The sequence below is a fragment of the Aphelocoma coerulescens genome, chromosome 6, assembly GCF_041296385.1.
Source record: "Aphelocoma coerulescens isolate FSJ_1873_10779 chromosome 6, UR_Acoe_1.0, whole genome shotgun sequence".
NCBI lineage: Eukaryota > Metazoa > Chordata > Aves > Passeriformes > Corvidae > Aphelocoma > Aphelocoma coerulescens.
The window spans coordinates 29,945,473-29,966,293 of record NC_091020.1 but is presented as its reverse complement, the minus strand read 5'-3'; the positions used below and the strand labels follow the sequence as shown (position 1 = coordinate 29,966,293).

Genomic DNA, 20,821 nt, shown 5'->3' with positions numbered 1-20,821 from the left:
TCCTCATATACAGGCATGTAAATGAGAGTTGACTTCACTGAAGTTAGTGGAATCCCACCTAAAATCTTCAATGGAAATAGAGCTGGGCACAGTTTTCATATGAGATGCTTTATCAATTAAATGGAGAATGGTCTGTAGGGGCTGCTTTAATGTTTGCATCAGAGATATGTACACTTTACAGGAATTTGGAAAACTTCAATTCATTGCATTAGGCTCCTTGTAGTATAGGGATAAATGAATACATATTTTTAATTAACAGAAAAATATAAAAAATTATTAAATGTAAAAGGAGGCTGGGGGTAACCATGTTTGAGTCAGTGCTTCGGTTACAGCCTCGCTACAGCATCTGGACCTTCTGCACTTCCACATCAATTAAGGTTTGCTCTAACTGCTGACTTCAAGATCTGCTTTAGCATTCACTGTCTGGCACATTTTCCCTTGTCTTGAACAAAATCCATCCAAGTCCCCTGGAATTCCCAGGAATTCCATGAGAGTTTGTGTGAATAAGCTGGAGTTGCTTTGGGCCAAAGAAACTTTGGCCATTTACCCCTTCTCTTAGATGCCCCATCCATCTACTTATTAATTCACCCTAATTTGAGCAACCTCTTGGCTGTGTTCAGGCCAACTCTGCTTTTGTCTAAAATGTGGAGGTCTGACTGCTGACTTTTGAGACCATCACAGCTGTTTGATACCTAGAGTTCAGAAAACCAAACATGTCCTATTTTCCTGCCAGCCATCATGGTTTCTCTGATCCCTTAGTGTCCATCAGCAGAATTTCCAAGATGCCAGCCAGTGGGGAGGGGGGGAAGGGAAGGGCACACACAATTGCAGGGAAAAAAGAACATCCACCCCAGGAAAGCAAGCATATAATCCGCTTGGGTTCACATCTGCCCCCAGGTTTAAATGACAGACTGATTTTCTACTAGCTGCTCTTTCAGCCACTCTGTTTTTGCTGGATGCACAGTTTGTGTGCTGTGTACACACTTTTCCTTGTCCTGTCTTTCCTGTATTCATCAACCCTAATTGTACCTTGGTATCTGTTACACTTTTAACCCCTGTCTTAACCCATTTTAATTACCTTATTACCTCTTTGTGATAAGACAGTCTTACCTCAGTGACCTTTTTAATTTCCTTAATACCTTTTTGTTTTTTAACCCTTCACTAAGCATTTTCTAATTAGAAGTTTTTTCAGCCTACTGTTTCCATTTGCAAAATCCTCTTGATTCTCAGTTTCTTTCACTTCTTTTCAGATCATGTTACAAGGCTGAAATAGTGTTCTGAACCATCAAAGGGATGAGGGAGAGACATTTTAATGTGTTTTATTTTAATTTAATATCATTCCTCTTCTTATTTATCTACTGTCCAGTTTTCATTAATAATGCAAATTATATTTGCCTATTTTACTAAATTCTCTACCTCCATTTAATGGAAATTTGAACCATGCTGTTTACTCATGTACTAATCTCATGTAGAATTTGAGCAAGTATTAGTCCAACTATCTGTTAAATGCTGCAAGTAGACAAAAGTATGGGATTATAGTCAAATTTAAGAACACCCCAAAACAAGACAAAAGATGCTTTTTGGGAATTTCACAATGGGACCACATTCATTTTCACATCCATTTCTTTCTTTCTCAGGCCAGCCCTAGTGCCTGTTCTCCTTTGTCTCCCACATCACATATGAAGCAGTTTGCATGTTGATTTGTTCATTTCCCAGCACTGCCTGGTGACAGAAAGGCTATTAGACATCACTCTGTGATTTGTGTTATTTCTAATGTTTCTTTTTTTAGCTTGGAGTTTGATAGCCCCTTCCCATCTATTATTGCAGATTCTTGGACCCCGGACCTATGCGCCAAATTTTCTCTCCTAGTGTACACTTCGGGTCTCTAACATTTGTCCTTCATCTCTTCCATCTTCTTAATGACTACTTTGATGTCAGTTTTGAGGAGATGTGATCACATTTCCTTAAGATATATGACCTGTCCTAGAATTGCAGATTATCAAGTGAGGAACATGTTCCCTGAAGCAGCTGGCAGCTGTTCAGATCTGGAATATCTTCCCCTTTTTATTTAATTTTTCCCTTTTGGTCAGACAAATAAAATAAAGATTCAAACTTCTCAATCCTGTGGAAAGCTTGAAATGTCTGACCTGCTGGGGTGATGCCTTCAGTGAGATTGCTGGCTTGAGCAAATGCTCATCATAAAACAGTTTCCTGATTCAGATGAGAAATGCACAGTTGCTGTACATCTTTTAGGACACAAAATGCCTTCTTTGGTTTCATTTCATTCTTGGTTGCCTTGAGTTGACATATAAATAGGAGAATATTTACCCAAGAATTTGTAGCAGTTAGAATCACCCTGTGGTTGGAAAGCTGTTGACAATGTTTAGGAAATAATCACTGTACTGAAGAAGTAGTGAGATATCAGGATTAATAGTAATTTATTACCTGCAGGGAATCTGCTGTACCTTTTCATGCTTGCTGGTTTTTGCTCTGTTCATCACCATAACCCAGGCTGCTGGCAGGTCCCTCATGAGCACCCTGGGGTTAACCATGCTCCAAGACATAGTAGGGCTCCCCTCAGCATGACCAGCATTCTCCTCGATCATGCATTTCAGAAATGGTTTTTCAGTCTGGCTGCAGACTTGAGGAGGAAGCACAGGTCTGGGTACCTGGTCTCTGCTATTTATTTTCAGCTAGAATTAAAACCAGAAAAAACACAAGCAAGGAAGGAAAATCAGTTTTAAGTGCAGCTTTAAGGATACAGTCCACATGTGTTTGATTTGGCAGCAAAGCCCTTTAAAGAGGTGCTCACCCTCTCCCAACCCATCCCTCCTTCTGCCACGGTTTTCTACCTGTCAGTTCTGCTGATGCAGCTCTCTGTGGGAATCCTTTTTGGAGGGAAGAAACGTGTCTTTAATGTGTGATTCATGTTACAGTCCCGAAAGTGATTGCATTCAAACCACAGAGGGTGTGAAATATGGCACAGGGCTGGGTGTCAGAGGGTGAGAGCAGCCAGGAACTGTTAAATCCGGAGGTCAGAGCCCTGCTGTGGGTCTGTGTTGTGAATCCAGCCCACTTAACAAGGGCTGTGTGCCATCTTAGGGTGGAAGGAATGTTCCAGTGCAAAGGTTGCTCACAGTGCTGTGCTTCACTCTGTTGACAGGCACCGTGATGACACCAAACTACATCGACTCCAGCAGCCTCAGCGTGGCCCCGTGGTGCGACTGCAGCAACAGCGGCAACGACATAGAAGAATGCCGGAAATTCCTGAATTTCTTCAAGGACAACATATGCCTTAGTGAGTAGAAAATTAGATTGTCTTTTAATGTGTTTCAGGATGTTTTCTATAATTCCTTTACTGCTTAAGTGTGTTACGATACATCAAGGCCATCACTTTGCACTTTGTTGAGCGTGGTTCTGTTGTAGGTGTAAAAATTAAAAGAACGAGCAAGTGTGCCTGATACTGTGGTTTATGGCCAGGATTGCAAACATGAGAAGCTCTTGGGAAAAAAATCAAAAGCCAAAGTTGTATGGTACTGAAATAGGTTTACATCACAGGTCATATTTGGACCCTAACAGTCAGGCAGCATCTTTATCACGAAATTACAGCACCTGAGGGGTTTCTGTATAATTTAAGAACTTTATATAAAAAAGACATGTAGTTTAGGATATGAAGGATTTGCTGTAAGTAAGTATAAATTGGATTGTGCTTGCAATTTACAGCCAACTTCCTTTTTTTTAGGATATTTGATCTCAGATGCCTGGTTTTAACACAAGCTTGGATAGTAACTATTGTAAAGATTTTGTTAAATTATTGATTTTTTTTTTCCTGTCGGACTCACTTCCAAATTAGGGACGATTATAAATTTCAGAATGGCTCAGTGGAGTCAATTTTGGCAGGTTCTCTTTTCAAATTTCCTGTCTGCCTGGAGCAGCATAATTGGATGATGTGGAGTGTGCATCAGAGTTTTAATTTCAGATAGATGAGGAGACCGAAAGAGCTTGGCTTCCCTAGTCTAGCAGAACAGAAGTTGAAAGGATACGTGATTGTCCTCTGAAATTGCATTAGAGGGGCAAGCCCAGGGAGGGGAAGGGCTTGCTTCACCTGCAGGACAGCGTTGGCATAAGATCAAAAATGCAGATATTGGCTGTACATATTTAGGCTCAAAATTGAAAAATTTTTAACCATCAGACTAAAGTTAAGAAATAGGCTTCCAGCAGGAGTTTTGAGGGTAAAAGTGGTTTTAAAAGTCATATTTCATCAGCTTATGCAAAGAAGCAGACATCACTGCTTTTCTCAAAAACAGTAAATTAACTCAGTGATCCAGACTGGCCCATCCAGCCCTACAGACTTGAGCTGATGCTAATACAGTGTTCAGTATTTTAGTAGAGAGTCTGAAAATCCCCATTGGTAGATTCTCAAGAGGCAGCATTGTAGTGAAGGCACAGGGAGTTTTGTGCACAAAAACCTGAGTTGCTCTGTGATACACTATTTATTAAGCTTTGGAAGAACAAATCAATTACGCAAGATCATTTAACAAAAGAAAAAGAGAAAAGAGTTCAAAACTACAAGGGGTAAAATTTAACAATATGCCATCACACCTTCTTCAAGCATAATGGAGGCTGCCATTTATATCTATTGCAATACCTCAGATTTTATTCATTTGTGAATGTAATCATTTCTAGAGTGTTACAGGTTCCTTTTAGAACATAAAGACAGAGCGATTCCTTGTCCTTTCTTTTGCCATCAGTACAAAAGCATTAATGAAGACAAATCAAAGACATTGGAGGTTACTGTGAGACAAATTATGTCATCCAAGCTGCAAGATATGTCTTCTCCAGGAAGAAATTAAAGCTGTTTCTGGATTTTATATGAAGCTTTGTCTTTCACATAGAAGGGCAGTTTTTAGAAAATTTTATTTTCATTAGTGGGCCTTCCACTGCCTGGAGAAAATGTCATTAAAATCCTTCCCACTTCTTTTAAACAACACAAAAACGTCTTTTTCTATGATGGGAAGAAACTAGGAATTTCTTGCTAGTCTGTTTTACTAACGTGTATTTCCCCTACAGAAAGGAAAATAAACCTGTTATTTGGGGCATTTACACTAATGGTCAAGTTGAAGTTGCTCATTACAGGGCAGTTGGACGAGAGGACCTTGAAAGGTCCTTTCAACCCAAACAATTCTGTGATTCTGTCATAGAATATCTCAAGTTGGAAGAGACTCATAAGGATCATCGAGTATGATTGTATGAAATAACTGAAGAAGACTAATTTCAAAGGCCAGTTGTTACTTTGAAAACTGGAAGGATTGCAGGTATTTCTGTGACCCTTCTTGCAACAGTGGAAACAAAGAGTTACTGTGAATTTAGGAAATAACTGCTTTTTATATTGCCTTATTCAGGGAAACACAAGAAAACTTATCATATCCGTCTTCCCCCTTTGTCTCCCTTAATGCAGCTCATTCTGGTGCTTTTTACAAGTTTTCTTTGCATGCTGGAGTTCTAAGAACTAATATCAGAATAAAATACATCTTTTTCAGAAGAAAATTACATGTAAATTATTTTATAAGGCAAGGAATGCCACTGAGAAGTGTTAATAACTTCCACTTGTTAGTCCCCAGTGAAATTGTTTGATTTCTTGTACAAAGAATTTGAAATAAGAAATCCCCAAATCCTTGTTGAATCCCCAAAGACCTGATTAAGAACTGTTTTTCTATTTGTTTATAAAAAACTCCAACCAATTTACTCTTGCTGTAAACACAGTCTTTAATCCTGTGAAACTGTGATAAGCTTTTTAACTTTTATATTCTAAAGTTTTAGTTTAACCATGTTTCCCTCACCCAATTATGCAGATTTTGATTGAAAATGGTAAGGAAAAGATTGCCTTAGTTAAACTATTTTGTAGTTGTAGGCATATTAGTTTTACTACACCAAGCTGTAGAAATAAATATTTATCCTCTTCTCTGTTTTTAGTTTGCTATATAACATTACCTGCCTGAATTAGGATGTGACATTCAAACCATATTTTAAATCTTGAAAGTAAATTTTTGAGTCCTTTGGATGGTAACAAATATGATTATGGTAAGTCCTAAAGCTTCTGTCAAGAATTACTGGAAGTGTTACAAAGAAGAGGCTGCACCACAGAATTACGTGACCCCAGATTTTCAGGTCGTGTTTCTAATCAGTTCAAAAATAAAACACATTTTTCAGCATAAAATTGAGTTTCTGTAAATACATATTTTAAATGTAATAATTATTATAATGGTAATAAAAAACAACTCAGTTCTGCTTTTTGCCTTTTTTTTTTAGAAATAGAAAATTGCCTGTAATTTATTTTCACAGAAAATGCAATTCAGGCCTTTGGCAATGGCACTGATGTGAATGTCTGGCAGCCAATCTTACCAGTACAGACCACTACAGCCACAACTACGACAGCTTCCAGACTCAAAAACACAGGGTCAGAGACCACCAACAATGAAATACCCTCCCACAATGATTCACCAGCATGTGCAAACCTGCAGGTAAGAGAGTTTTGTAGTTGTTGTTGTGCAAAAATGAAAGTTTTTCATAGATACCTGTAGAGTAGTCTCCCACTGCCTAAGTAGATGCCTGCCTAAACTGGAATATCTGTTTATTCCCATGGTGTAGTTAAAAGCTGCATATATCGTGAGATATCAGGCACTCTTATTTTAAATGAGAAATTTGCATATCTCAAAGTGGACTTTACTGCCAGTTGCTGACTCAGAAACAGGGGATGGTATTTAATTTCTTATCACAGGTTTGAATATGAATGTGGCACTCTCCACATCCTGCCAGGATATGTCAGATTAATTTAATCCCCTGAGTAATCCAAATACAGAGGGAACCCTTAATGTGAGCTAGCATGTCCTGCTGCCTTCTTTCTTATGTTATTGGCATTAAACTCAAGAAGGTTTTTTGGCTGAGTAGATCTGGATATTAGAGAACATGTGGTGCTACAAACTACATGGTGAAGAAGCTGGGCAAAGATAAAACTATTTTGAATCAGGCACTTTCTAGAACTGGGGTCAAGGTCATGATGTGATTTTGGCCAGTGGCTGTAGCGATTTTCTTTGACACTTAAATTAGGCTATTGATAGGGGATCATTGATTTTGGATTTAGAGGCTCATCACTTGCTGAAGACAGTTTTTGCAACTCTTTGAAAGATTGAAGGACTTGGGCAGGAGACAACAGCAAAATCAAGGCAGGAAAGAGGTAGCAGGAAATGTAAAATGAAAACAACCTTAGGCCAGATTAGAAGCTATAAAAATTCCTGGTGGTTTAAATGCAAGATTAGGTCAGGCAGGGATAGATCAGCTTGTCCTGTTTATTTTTGTCTTTACAGACGGAAAATTGCTATGTGACACAAATGTAAGTGTCCAAACTTCAAGGTCTCAGCTGATATCAAGATAATTTTTTCTGGATTTCTGGCTTTCCACTGTTAAAGCATTGATTTTTCACTTCCCTATAAAAAAATTAATTTTGTTTTCTTCATCTTAAGCTGTATCAAAATTTCCATGTGCACTGAGCTAGAAACTTTTTATTTCTCAGAGATATATTTTGCTTCTTAATTTTTCCTGCACTACTCTCTCTCCTTCATCCTTTTCCAGTTCCTGCATTTATTTTGCATTGGAAAATTGTATCTGAATCAACATTAGGGACATTACAAAGTCACAAAGTATAGGGGGTTAATGATAGATGGTACTGAGTTTAGGTCCTTCTGGTTTTTTTTTAATTCTGTATTTCATACCTGTGCATTCACTATTATTTAAGCTTTGTAAATTATTGGTAAGAGAGATAGTTGGAGGCATATATTGCTATTTGCAATAGTCATTTAACCAAATAGAATATGCTGAAAGAAACACAGGCTTTTTAACACAAAACTTGGAATCTCTTGCATTTAGAAAAGGACCTTGATGGGATATTATTGAGTCACTTCATGTTATATTAAAAACTTGTATTATGGGAGAGATCACATTTTCCTTCAGTGTTTGTACAGCCCCCTGTAGAGCAAGGCCTCCAGATGCTACCAAAGTACACAAAATAAATAGATAAATAGAGAACTGAAGAAATGGCAAGTGATCACAAATCCCATTGGATTCACTTCAATTTCCAAATGCTCCTTAAGCCTGAATAGATGTTCCTGTATTTTGAAAATGACTTAAATTCTTTCCTGTCCTTGCTCCTGTTACTCTGGCATTTTGAAGTCACATCTCACATGAGTTTATCAGCTGTGGTTTAAAACTATGCTATGACTCCAAGTGTACCCTCCTGATGTACTTGGCACAAGAAGTAAAGGTCTGTAGGGAAAAGAGGTTCCTTTAAATAAATGATCTCTGCTGTTTGGTAGAAACTATAGATAAGGTCTGCACTAAAAGGTCGCTGAAGTTATGTAAATCAAGCAGTTTTATTCCTGTGAAGTACAATATTCTATGCTTACTGCTTCCTTCTCTCAGAACTGAAACACAAAGAACAAAGCTCTAATATTTTAAAGCATTTTTCAAAAAGTGATTTATGAACAGAGCCAAAACAAGCCCACAATTTTTAAAAAAGAAACCTATGTTTTTTGGACAGTATGGTGCCACTTTGCATGTGACACTTAAACCCTAATGCAAATTTTATAAAAGAACTGGTTTTCATATTGCACTTCGAGAAGGGTATTCATTCCAAGTCTCTCCTCTCATGAAAATATGCCTCTGTAGTATTTTCAAAACACAAACTAGTGCAGCCAAAAGCTTTTTTATGTGCTTAGCAGCTGAGCTGAAAGGTTTCTAAAAGGCAGTATAGCCTAAACGCTGTGAAAAGTCAAATTACAAGCATCAGTCTCAGCACAAAAAGACAGTGGCAGAGAGGGGCTAAGGAAATGGTCATTGAGATGCAACAGGGCTGCATGTTCTAGTTAGTGGGTTTAAAAAATACAATGCAGGAAGAAAGAGCAGGAAGTGATTGATTAGTATAATATGCCATAGAAATGAGCAAACCCCAACCTCCAGGGGCTGTAAAATACAGGGCACTAACCCAATCTGCCAAGAGCGTCACTGACTGAGCAATTTTTGATACATCTCTTCCTGACTTGTTCAAAATGGTCATAGAAGAGCAAGAGTGCACTGATGGTTTTGTTGCTGTGCCATAGTCCTCTGCACAAGCAAAGCTGGGAATTGGAAAGGTGGTGAATGCTTAAAGAAAATGTGAGATACTCTTTGTTTATGTGTGCTCAGTATTTATCTCAAAAACCTGTTGAAGATTTGGACTTTAAAATAATGTTTCTTGTAGTGATTTTGTTTAGAAGTTGTTCTTCACTTCAACTTAACCATTGCTATGAGAATTTTCATTTCTCATATTATGGGGTATTTTCTCATTTCAAATTGATACAGCAAAATGTTTATTTTTGATATATGTTTTCTTTATGTTTACATATGCACTGATTGTGTAATATACTCTTTTTTTCTGTCCCTCAATAAATCAGCATTCCATCTTTGCCAGGAAGATGCTTAATTTTGTCAAGAATCTTCTAAACTCTTTTTACAAACCTGACTGCTAACAAAGTTTGCTAAACACAGAGAGTAAATAGTTAGTTTTACACAAAATGTTAAATTTAAGTATATTTGAGGTGCTTGACATCCTGCAAAGGATCTTCAGCACCACTTAAAAGTAACATCAAATATTGTGAACAAAGGGAAGATGAATGCCAACAGCATGTACCTTACACATGCAGATTTTATTAAGTGATTGCCAACTGTACCTTTTTTCCTGGTAGCTTCACTCCAGTGTTTCCTGTTTAACTGACATAGATGTTAATCTTTCATTTTCAGCCATAACTTGCATTCAGTATGCCAGTCAAAAAAGGGTTCTGGTCTTTCAGTCTCATGTTCTGCCCACACTGCCTGAACCATCATGTTGGATTATTTGAAAGGGACGAAAGAATGAGTTTGGATGTGTACTCACACCATGTATTCTTCAAAAAAAGGCTGCTTTTGCATTTGGGAGGGATGGATAGACCTGAAGGATGATAATGCAATGAACCTCAAGTGATGGATTAGACTAGATTAGACCAGTTGTTCCTGGGTCATCGCAGAGATAAATAAAAAACTAAGAGTTTCACACTGGGTTTTCTGTAATATTTTAAAGGATGGTTTGCAAATGACAAAAATTGTAGAAGTCAAGATGGTTAAGGACATTTAAGTAAATGTATGCATCAAAATCTTGCTAGCTAGCTCTATACTTTGTTTTCCTGTGTTTATTATGTCTTGCTCTTGCTTTGAATTTTCAGCGTTCAAAGAGAATTTAGGGTTTTTGTGCTTTTGAAGAATGTAGCAGTGTAACTGAGCTACATGGTCCTTTGGACTAAAGACAAGTCCAGTATGTAAAAGTTTGTTGTGCTCTCAGCAGCAGAATTTAAAAACCATGAGACAGAAATTGAAAGTATCAAACATTTTGTGGGGAACATGGGAATAGAGAAATCTAGATCCTTAAATAGGTCAGTTCTTTCTATTTGTGTGTAAGATTAGTGAGTGTTTATAGCACATGTCGGTCATTGTCAGAGAATGGTTAGAGGATAGGGACATGGATCACTGATAAAGGGTACAAATCAATAACAGAACTGTACAAGCAAAGGCCTGCATGAGAAAAAGCCTACATGAGAAAAAGCCTGCATGAGAAACAGGCCTGAGAACCAAAAGGGAGTTTTAAGGAGGTACAGTACTGTGCTGATAAGATGTACTGACCATGAGAAGGGAGGAAGATCTTTGATCTCTCAAGTCAAAACATAAATAATAGAAGCTTGCCAAATGTAGCCTTTTATCTAACCCAATTATGTAGAAGTAAGAATGTGCTTTCGTAAGTTTAAACCAATTAAAGAACTGATAAGCATATACTTTCACACTATATAAGTGCCTCTGTATTGCCAATAAACGAAGCTTTCTTTATCAATCACATTGACTGTCTGCATGCCTTCCCCCACCGAAGTCAGCAGGTCATATTGCAAGCCATTCTTCCACAAATACACATAATACTTGTGATTTTTAAAAAATATTTATAATGGTGAATCTTAGGACAAAACCAGGAGAGAGGGCTCACAGTACTCTGAGGAGAGCAGGATTTAAACATGACTCGGGCTGAAAATGGCTCTGTTTTCCCATGTAGATCTGTCTGTGCAGACCTCCAGCACTGGGCAGGGAGTTGCTAATCTGGTGGTTTAAGTACCCTCTATAACTGCTTAATGTTGCTTCCCATGTGCTAAATATCATTATTCTAAAGCATTATGTAGATGTTTGGAGAGGGTTAAAAGCTCCAGTGTAGCATTCTGAGGATCAGGACACAGCAGGTATGGATCTCCATGGACTGGTAATTGGGCGGTGGGTGAACATAAGCTGGAAGCACAGGCAGTGTGTAGGTGAGGGAATGGCACAACTGCTGAGAAGGAGCACTGGGGTAGAGACAAAGGGAACTTGTTTTATCCCCTGAGCACCAATAATAACTCACCCATGCACCTGGCACCTTCTTTTCCCCATCCCTTCACACAGCCCGTGAACTTTTACTGTTTGTGATAAAGAAGCACTTTCTTTCAAATGCCCTGCCTGCTCTGTCCCTTGGAAAAGTCATGCTTGGACCTCTTCCTCTGGGCATTGCAACTACACAGAAAGATACAGCCTGGGGCAAAAGATGGACAGCAATATAAAATTCTCAATGCTGTGCCAGAACCAAAAGAAAAGAAAAAAAAAAAAAAGACTTAATGTTTTGTATGAAAAGATTTAAATCTACCTCCTGTATTTCCAGGATTAGCTGACATAATGGGATCAGCCGGCTGGTACAAGTGATTTAGAGAGCACCCATTGGCAGCTTCTCTGCCTGAAAAAAAGCGGCGTTTAATTTGCCTTAGTGGCAATTCCCTTTTACCTAAAGAAGTCTTGAGTGCTTTGTGTGTATAGATTAAAATCTCATGGCCAGGGTTAACTTAAAGTTTCATCTTTAACCTTATAATTTGGGGAGCACTAAATGAAATTCTGTTTTGCCACAACAGATACTATTTTGACAGTTGATTTCATTGGCATTGGTTTCAGGAGGTTAATCCTTGGTTTCTTCACCACCATGCTGGAGTGGGTCCTCAAAAAGTATGGACATACAATTCCCTGAGACTGCAGTCATTTACTGCACAGTTCTTGCATGTGTCCAAGATCCAGAGAAGGTGACGGGACCATGAGTGAGAGACATGTTGGGGTTTTCACTCTGTGTGGAAATCTTGGTGTTCTTAGGCAGGAAGGTAGCCCCCACCCAGCTGCTTCGCTGTGCAAACAGCAGATCCCAGTGGCACAGGCTGGTTTGCAGGGAATGTACACATACCCGTGTGTGTATTCATGGTACGGTTGTGTTGGTGTTCCCACTTGGAGCAAGGATGCGCTTGGGCTCTTCACCGTCTTTGCCAAAGAATTTCAGCCCCACACAAGACAGGTTGTTTTCAAGCTTGTTGAAATCCTGCTGAAGTTATAGACGTGATTCATACAGCTGATTAATTTCTAAGTACAGGGAGTCCTTTGCCTCCCTTTTGAACAGAGAGGAACAGTGTGAGGATGTAGCCAAGGATCAAACCCGATAGTGCAGATGTATCATATCACCGTCAGTGTTGCTATGACACATCAGCCATCAGTAGTCAGGAGAAAATTGTTCTCATTTACCAGGCTTGGTTGAACTTCTGAGTTGAACATCAGGCCCCCTTGCAAGATCAGTCGTGATTTGTGGAGTGAAATACAGGCTAAAACTTCACAACAGGAAAGTCATCACATCTCTGTTGTTATCACCAGTTATTACACTGCGTAACACTCAGTCTCTTTGGCATGAAGATCTCTCTGTAAGACTGGACCTTATATTTAATGATCAATACTCTGATTTTTAATGTTTGAAGTTGAGTGTAATAAACTCCTATTACTGAAAGAAAGTGACATGGTTTATGTTGCATATTAGAATTAGAGTTTAGATTGTGGTTTTGTGATTAGCATGCTTTTCATGAGACCAAAATATTGTGCTTGTATACTGTTGAAGAGCACAATACTTTAGAATTATTTCATCAATGATAAAATTTTTTATGGTTCATTTAAAAAAAAAAGTTGTAATAGTCTGAGCATCTTTGGTGTATTATAATAATGCAGCACTTTATAGCAGACTGTAAAACTCCAGACTACAGTTTTAGGAATTGTGCAATTTTGTTTTATAGTTTAATAATTGTTCAATTGAAAATGAGTATGAGGTTACTAAAAACCAATTTAATGACTTACAAAAATACAGCTTTATGAAAAGGCACTGCACACCTTTACAGAAAATTGAAATTTCTATGGACAGATTATAGTTTCTATCCTCAGAAAAAATTTTGCAAATTATTGGTACTAAAAGCAGATTTGCATTTGCAGTGTTCCCCTAAGCCACAGTCGATTCTATGTTTCACATGAGCATCCTCTTATAAAAATACCACAAAAATGCAAAAGTGCTAGAATAAACCAGAATCAGAAAATTGGATCACATCAGATAAGCCAAATCAAACTGTTCATAGCCCTTGTTATTACTTTATGTGGTTCTTCATCATATTAAAGGTATTCCTAACGTCAGCCAACTCTAGTTCTCAATCAAATACCTAGTCCATCATGTATTTCCCTTTTAAAACAGATAGCTCACTACAGTCTGAAAAAAACAGCCATAAAAAGGAGTACAGTAATATAAATTAATTTTAAGGCCTAACTACTACCAATAAAAATTCTGGGTCATTGCATTGCAATGCTACATGTTTCATCATATTGTCTTTGGAAGCAGAGTTCAGAATATATTGTGCCTTTATGGGACCTGACAAAGCGCTTTGTTTAAGACATATTGTTTGCTATTAGCAAATATTAGGTTTTAGTCATGTCTCTGCTCCCATCTGTACTTGCTGGAGTGAAAGTAGCTCTGGCTATGCCAGCAGGCTGACCCTGATGCAAAGCAAGTAGGCAAAAGGGATTGTGCCACTAGGTTTCTAATGGAAAAGAAATCAGGAGTAGAAGCCTTGAAATCAAGAGTAGAAGCCTTGAAATCTTGAACACTTTTTTTTTTAAACAGGAATAGCTTTCAAGGAGTCCTTATTATACACCAAAATCCCATCATACTAGTTATTCCAGAAACTCATAATGAAAAGATACTCTTGGCCTTAAAAACCTAGTGAATTGCTGTTAACTTTAGTGCAGCTATCACCTTATAGCCTTTATTTTTTCTGAAAACCACATTGTGCTTTAGAAACAATAAATATTTTACTGTTACAAACTGTGTTAATGCACTAGGTTATCCTCAAAAAAATATATCCACAGAGATTCATGAGGAAAACCAAAGTAAAAGGCTGGTGCTATATCAGATAATGAATACAGTTGTCAATAAAGAGATGTTTCTTGCTAAGGTATGAAAATAGCTCAGCAGTTGCCAGAATATATCAAAATTTAACAAATAAAATCTTTATCAATTCTGCCATTTTTGCAAAGAATTGTTCTTTCCTAGGCAAGCAGAAGGATTTCACCAGACTTCTATAATTGAAATGTCCTTTTAAACACTTTTATTGAAGTGGTATTGACGGTTTTGTTTTGTAGCGTGACGGCTTAGGACAAATGACAGCGTGGAGGCTGAATAATTCTGGATAGTGAAGCATTTTAGTCCCAGATGCATGCAGTTCTATGAATTACCTGCCTTCTCCCACTTGGAGGGGGATGGTGTAGAGGGGGTGACAATTTAGGAGAGCAGGGTAGCAATTTGTTGTACAATCTCCTCGTTCCCTGGGGGAGAAGGCTCACTAACGGGGAGGGATCCTGATGAGTTGTGCACAGTCCTGATGCAGGGTCAAGGGGTTTGCCTCATCTCTAGTTATGTTCCCTGAAATCCTCAGGTGGGAGAAATGGTCCTAGATCCTGGAGTAGGGGTGTGGGGCTGTCTGCCCCAGAGTCGTTTCCCAAAAGTGTTGTTCCCTGGTATTTCTGTGCGTCCTCGGGTATATGAGTGGGTAGAGATGAGCTCAGAGATGGAAACTCCATTCAGATTGTGCTATAATTTTCTCATTTACTGTCACCCTTGATGGCTCTTGAAGTCTGATTGTTACAGAGCTGTTGGACACTTTCTTAATGATCAGCAGGTTATTTCCATAGATGAGCTATCTATTCCTTAGAGCACAGCAAACCTGTGCTCTTTTTTGGGACAAATGTTTGATTGTATTTTGTCTAATCCTACAGAAAAGTGTTGATTAGAGTTCATGGTCTTATGTTCACTGGCATATCTACACCATCTCTGAAACCTCACTTCCAGTTAGCCATTAGTCTTCATTAGATCCTTTTCCTGTCTGTTTTTGTTTGCTTGGTTTATTTTTGTTGTTTTTCCTTGTTGTGTGGTTTGTTTGTTTGTTTTCTTTTCTTTTGGTTTGGGTTGTTTTGTCCTTTCTTCTTTCAGATCCATTCTGTAATGTTTGGACACTCAACAGCCTCATAGGCTTAATCTGCTATGAAATTTATTTATATTATTTTTGTGTATTCCCTCTAATGATTTAATGGCTAAATGCAGATTAAGGGGAAAAAAACCATGAAAATCTGCACCACTGAGCTGGAGGGATGTTGAGCCTTTATGGTCCTGGAGTACTTTCCATGCCATCACTGGCTGGGCTGCCCTAAAAGGCACAGGGGGGAAAGGCAAAGCGGGGGTGGTGGCCATACTGGGGTCCAGCTGAGATTGAAGTCTGCATTTTGATTTGGGTAAAATGTCTGAATCAACCCTGCTTCCTTATCCTTGATTAAGGAGGATTCATTGCCTTCCTCTGCCAACAGCAAACCCAAGTACCTGAAGTATGTTTATGCATATAAAGTCATTTGATTTTAAGGAGGCAATCACACGACCTAATCAAATTCTGCTTTTGTTTATACACTCGTAAAAAGGGAGTAGCTCCACAGTTGTATGTATTTCAATTATCCTTAAGTGTACACTGTAATTATCCATTACCCCTTACATACAAGCACATCATACTTTGATATTTCTGTGCAACCCAGAAACTAACATTCTTAAAAAATAAACTACCCAGACTCTCAGTTGCCATGTGGCAGATAAGATCAAAATGATTTCAGGAGTAATAAAGAAGACGTTTTAGGAGTAGTTTATCCTGTGTTACCACCAGCAAATGAAATATAGAAAAGCCCAGTGGAAATTAGAATGCAATAATAAGTAATCATTCTAACCCATACATTGCTGACGAGGCAGCATAGCTGCACAAATAGTACAGTGCTGAAGAGCTAAAATTTGGAACCTTTTCCATAGCATTCATTAATTTTTCAAGTAATCAAACCAAGTTTATAGGACAGAAAATGAAACACAATCTTTTAACCAAATTGGCTAATCTATACTCTTAATAAAAAAACCATTAATGATAACAAAACAGCTGAACATAAATTGTTGTTCTGCCCTTACCCTGTCTTCTCATTTTACTTACAGTCTGTAACTCTACTTACTGTACATTAGTAATCAAATACTGGGAATAAATCACACCCTTTATCTCCTATTTAATCTTTATCCTTATGAGTCCTGATCAGCTGTCTTACCTGAATAATAGATCTTTATGTTGCCTCAAACCATCTACTCTACAGCATTTTTCAATTTGCTGTTGAGTTCCAGAACATGAGACACTGTCACCCATTTCAGTTCCTTGCCGTCAAAATCAATAGAAGTTCAAAATGTTTATTTTAGTCTGTGCTTTGGAGGTGAGCCTAACTATTTCACACCAAGTCCTGTTCCTAATCAGTGAACTTGGCCTAATAATCCCTCCTCAGGTTAAGCCCTCCTGCGTGCTTTGCTCTTTTTATGAGTCACAGGTAAACAGACTGATGTGCGTAACATAGAATATTTTTCGTAGGTTCACTCAGCATGTTTCCTAAAGAATTATAGGATTATCCTCCCTCATGTCTTTCTTAAAACAGAATTAGGTATTCAGGCAGTAATTTAGTAAATGCTGCATTACATGGTGCTGTAGTTTTCCAGATTGACATTTTCAGAAGCCTCAAGTAGCCTCTGATTCAAGGCAAGTTATGCATTACCACATGACCCTAAACGTTTGGATGCTCTGAGTTCATGCTCAGATTTGAAATGTGTGCATTTGAATTTGTTACGTGTGTGGCAGGTAAGACATGTACCAGGTAGGCTCCAAATAGCTACCTGCAGCCCTAAGTACCTAATTTGTGCAGAGGGTTGGATAAATGGGCATATAAATCAGGTGTGTACAGACAAGAGCAAAGCAGTTACAAGAATCCGTGAAAACCCATTCCTAAATCTGCGCCTGCACAAATGCAATAAAAGGTGGTTTGATCAGAACTTTGCTGATGAACAGTGTTCCATATGGCTTTTACAATGGCTCACCTTCTGCAGGAAACGTAGTCAGTTACCAGCTGCATGCATCTTGGCTGGTCTGTAATGATTTCTGTGTTGGAGTGCTGTTCTGCACGCCTCAGTCACGTATGCACTGCACTTGTCTGGTTCTCGGGGCCAATTTAGGGATCTGCTCCTTCAGGGACCTAGCTGCTTGCATACAGTTTCAGAATCCAAATGCAAATTCAGTAGAAAATAATTATCCCTTTTTTTCATGGTGGTTTTGAACTTCGAGAAATTCTTGCAAATGTTTGCAGAATCCTGCTCTCATCAAGAGTTTGCCCAACCCCTGTTAATTTTGATTAAGATTTCCTGATTATTCCTAAGGACTCAGTCATGGTTATATGCAGAGAAAAAATTCAGATTGTCGTAGGCACAACTAAACAGGTTTAGATAAAAAACACACTCTAAAAAACACACTCAGAGAACAGCTTAATGAGGATACTTAGGAATAATTAATTAGGCAGAGGCTTTTCACCTTCAGGCTGGTGGCTCATGTTATATTTAGTATCAGTGTAGCTCTTTGGTGAGTGCCCTCAGTAAAAGAGAGAGCTCTGTTCTCTGGGAGCTGAACTGGGTCCATGTCACAGGGGCAGGCCCTGAAATGCAAGTTGTGCTGGCTTATGTCCCTGTAACAGGGGACTGGACTCTGGTGCTTCATGGACATCTAAACAGAGCAACTGGCAAAGCTTCAGCTCCACATAATCTCCATGCCAGCGAGACACATCTGCTCATATGTGCTCTGCAAGTCCTCGTTCATCATCTGCTGCCCTTTGTTCTGTGCAGAGCCTGCTGGAGTGCAGTTACATTCATCTGTGCACAGCATCTCAGCCATGGGATGTCTCGTGCTGTTCAAGCGGTCACTGAATGGGAGCAGCACAGTGAGATCCCAAATCGCTTTTAAGGATGCTGTCCTCAAACACTAGAGAGGCTTAGGCCATCTTGGCCAATGAACAAGGCATCTCTTAATCCCATTAAATTCACTTCTGACTGGGACTGCTCAATAGTGCGGTATCAGCGCTGGTGTCCATATACAGTAGCGTATGTTAATACACAGTAGGCACTGTCTGCATCACAACCATCCCTCATTTCTAGCAGTGCTGTCATCCTTGTGACTTTCCACCCTCTGCTCTGTAGGTAGGAGTAACACAGGAAGCCATGTTGCTGCTATGGTTGGCACACACGGAGTTGTGGGTGTTTTTTTAATGCTTCCTCTCTGGATACTTGATGACAATGTATTGACACTGAAACTTGCTAGGAAGACAGAGCTAATGCTAGTGAGGATTAGATGCATCTGAGTAGGCAGATCATAAAAAAACACCCCTCACTTGGTCTGTTTTCTACTTGCTTCAGCTCAGTCCAGAACTATTAATAAAACCATTATGCACTCAGGGAAATATTTGCTGCCAACCATCATCAATCAAGATTCTCTTCAGATAGCACTCCTAAGATGTTTTTCTAGGTGAAACCTTCTAATCTCTCTCTTGAGTTCCATTAAAGGATAGTAAAATTTGGTGGTAGAGGGCACCTTCAAGATTTTTCGTGTAGGGTGTGCAGTAGATTTAGAAAAATCTGAGGACAGAGTGGGACTGTCCCTTTGTAACACAACAGCTCATCTCACAGAAAGGGAAGTGAAGGGCATGGGAAAACATCCTGCATGCTTTCCGACCTTACAAACCTATACCCCATTAATTCCTCAGTCTCTTTGATGAAGTGAACTGCCTGAGGTGCAAATTAGTGCTGCTTTTGTGCATTGAACCTGTCCTTTTAAGAGAAGGAGTGCTTCAGAACCACCTCCTCATTTCAAAAATACAACAGAATAGTTTTCAGTATTGACCTGAGCTAGATTAAACTAGCTACCTTGGAATTTAAGTCTATATGTTCCATTAATAATCCCCTGAACTATCCAGTCTACCACAATATAACTCTTCAAAAAGGAGGCAAACTAGTCACAATTAAGCTTCTAAAGCTTCTTCCAGTTTAGTATGGAAATGTTTCAAAATATACCCAAAGTGATGTTGTGGATCTGCGTTAGTGACATTATTAGCATTCATCTGTTTTTATTTTCCAGCTTATTAAATGTAAACATAAATTTAAGCCTTCTGTCCTTCTGTGAAGAATTTGTGGGATGAAGCAAAGGATTATATCCTGTGAATACAATTTTACATAATCTGACAATTATTTGCATAATCTGGTCATTATAGGCACAGTTTAATTTTAACAGGGTTATAATTGTTAAACACCTAACATTCTTTCTGTGTCTAACAGATTGTTTCAGTGATGGAAAAAAATCCTCCATACTTCTTACTTCTCAAATTTGAGGCCATGTATGCAGATGATATTAGGAAGTTACTTCTGATTTTCAGTTGGTACTGCCTGGCAAGTGGAAAAATTCCTGTTGGTGTGGTGGGATCAGGGCAGTAAAGAATAAGGCACCTTTCTAATAATGCCATGATTCTGCAGAGATCTCCTACAAGAGTTTCTCTGCTTTTTTGAATAGCTTCATTAATTACAGTGTGGCTGCTTGTGAGAGCATCGTTCATGTGTAAATCAGGGATATGAGGAAGGCCACTCTAATACCATCCATTAAAGTATGGTCCACTGTAGGATAGCCCATTAAAGAGAATTACTGTCAGGGTTTCACTGATAGTATTTCTGAGAAGGGGTGATTTTTCTCTCCGTCACTCACTTCAGCAAGGGGAGAATGAATGTTGGGTGCTACATCAAAGTCTCTCGCAAGTATTGAGTTTTAAGACCCATTTTGCAAGGGCCTTTTAATAACATTTAGGAAGCTGACAGGACAAACCGAGGTCTAGCTTAGCTAATGGAAATCTGTGGACAAGACCAGTTGGATATTTTCTTTTTCAGTCATGACTTAAATATGTTGAAAAATATGCTTGCCTTAGAAAATAAAATGGCAGTAGTCCAAATTGTATGATATTAATTCACTTTTAGAAATTAAAATGCTATCTGATTTTACTAAACAGAAATGCTAGCAGTGAATTTGAACACCTTCCTACACACTTTTAAAGGCTTTTATTCTAATGAAAATAAAAATAGTCTTTCATGGACACTGCTAGCAGCTATGCTTGAAGTTGTCTTGCATTTCATATTAAAAAAATCCAAAACATTAATTATTTGGGTGAAAATTTTCATGCTATGGTTTTTGCTGAATTCTTGAGGCATAGCTGCCTATCAAAGCCACAATTTACCGTAACCTGTTGGTTTTTTTAAAATACTCACCTTGCTAGATTTGATTCCACTATTTAAAAAAATGTTTTATTTTTTATTCTAAATGGTATTGTCAGTGCTAGAAAGGAACTGAGACAAGTATTGCAGCACGTTCACTACAATTGCAGCCCTGCCAGTTCTGAGGATACATCTGTGCACCTGCAAAATTCA

General features: G+C 38.5%; 1 protein-coding gene across 2 annotated transcripts in view; it reads left to right on the top strand.

Annotated features, from left to right (window-relative positions):
• The window catches only part of GFRA1 (GDNF family receptor alpha 1), a 130,751-nt gene that overhangs the window by 100,802 nt on the left and 9,128 nt on the right, over positions 1 to 20,821 (top strand). For both annotated transcript variants that reach the window (XM_069020111.1, XM_069020112.1), the window contains exons 6-7: positions 3,164 to 3,298; positions 6,343 to 6,521. In XM_069020111.1, the coding sequence (XP_068876212.1) occupies positions 3,164 to 3,298; positions 6,343 to 6,521 (314 nt within the window). The remainder of the gene's footprint in view (positions 1 to 3,163; positions 3,299 to 6,342; positions 6,522 to 20,821) is intronic.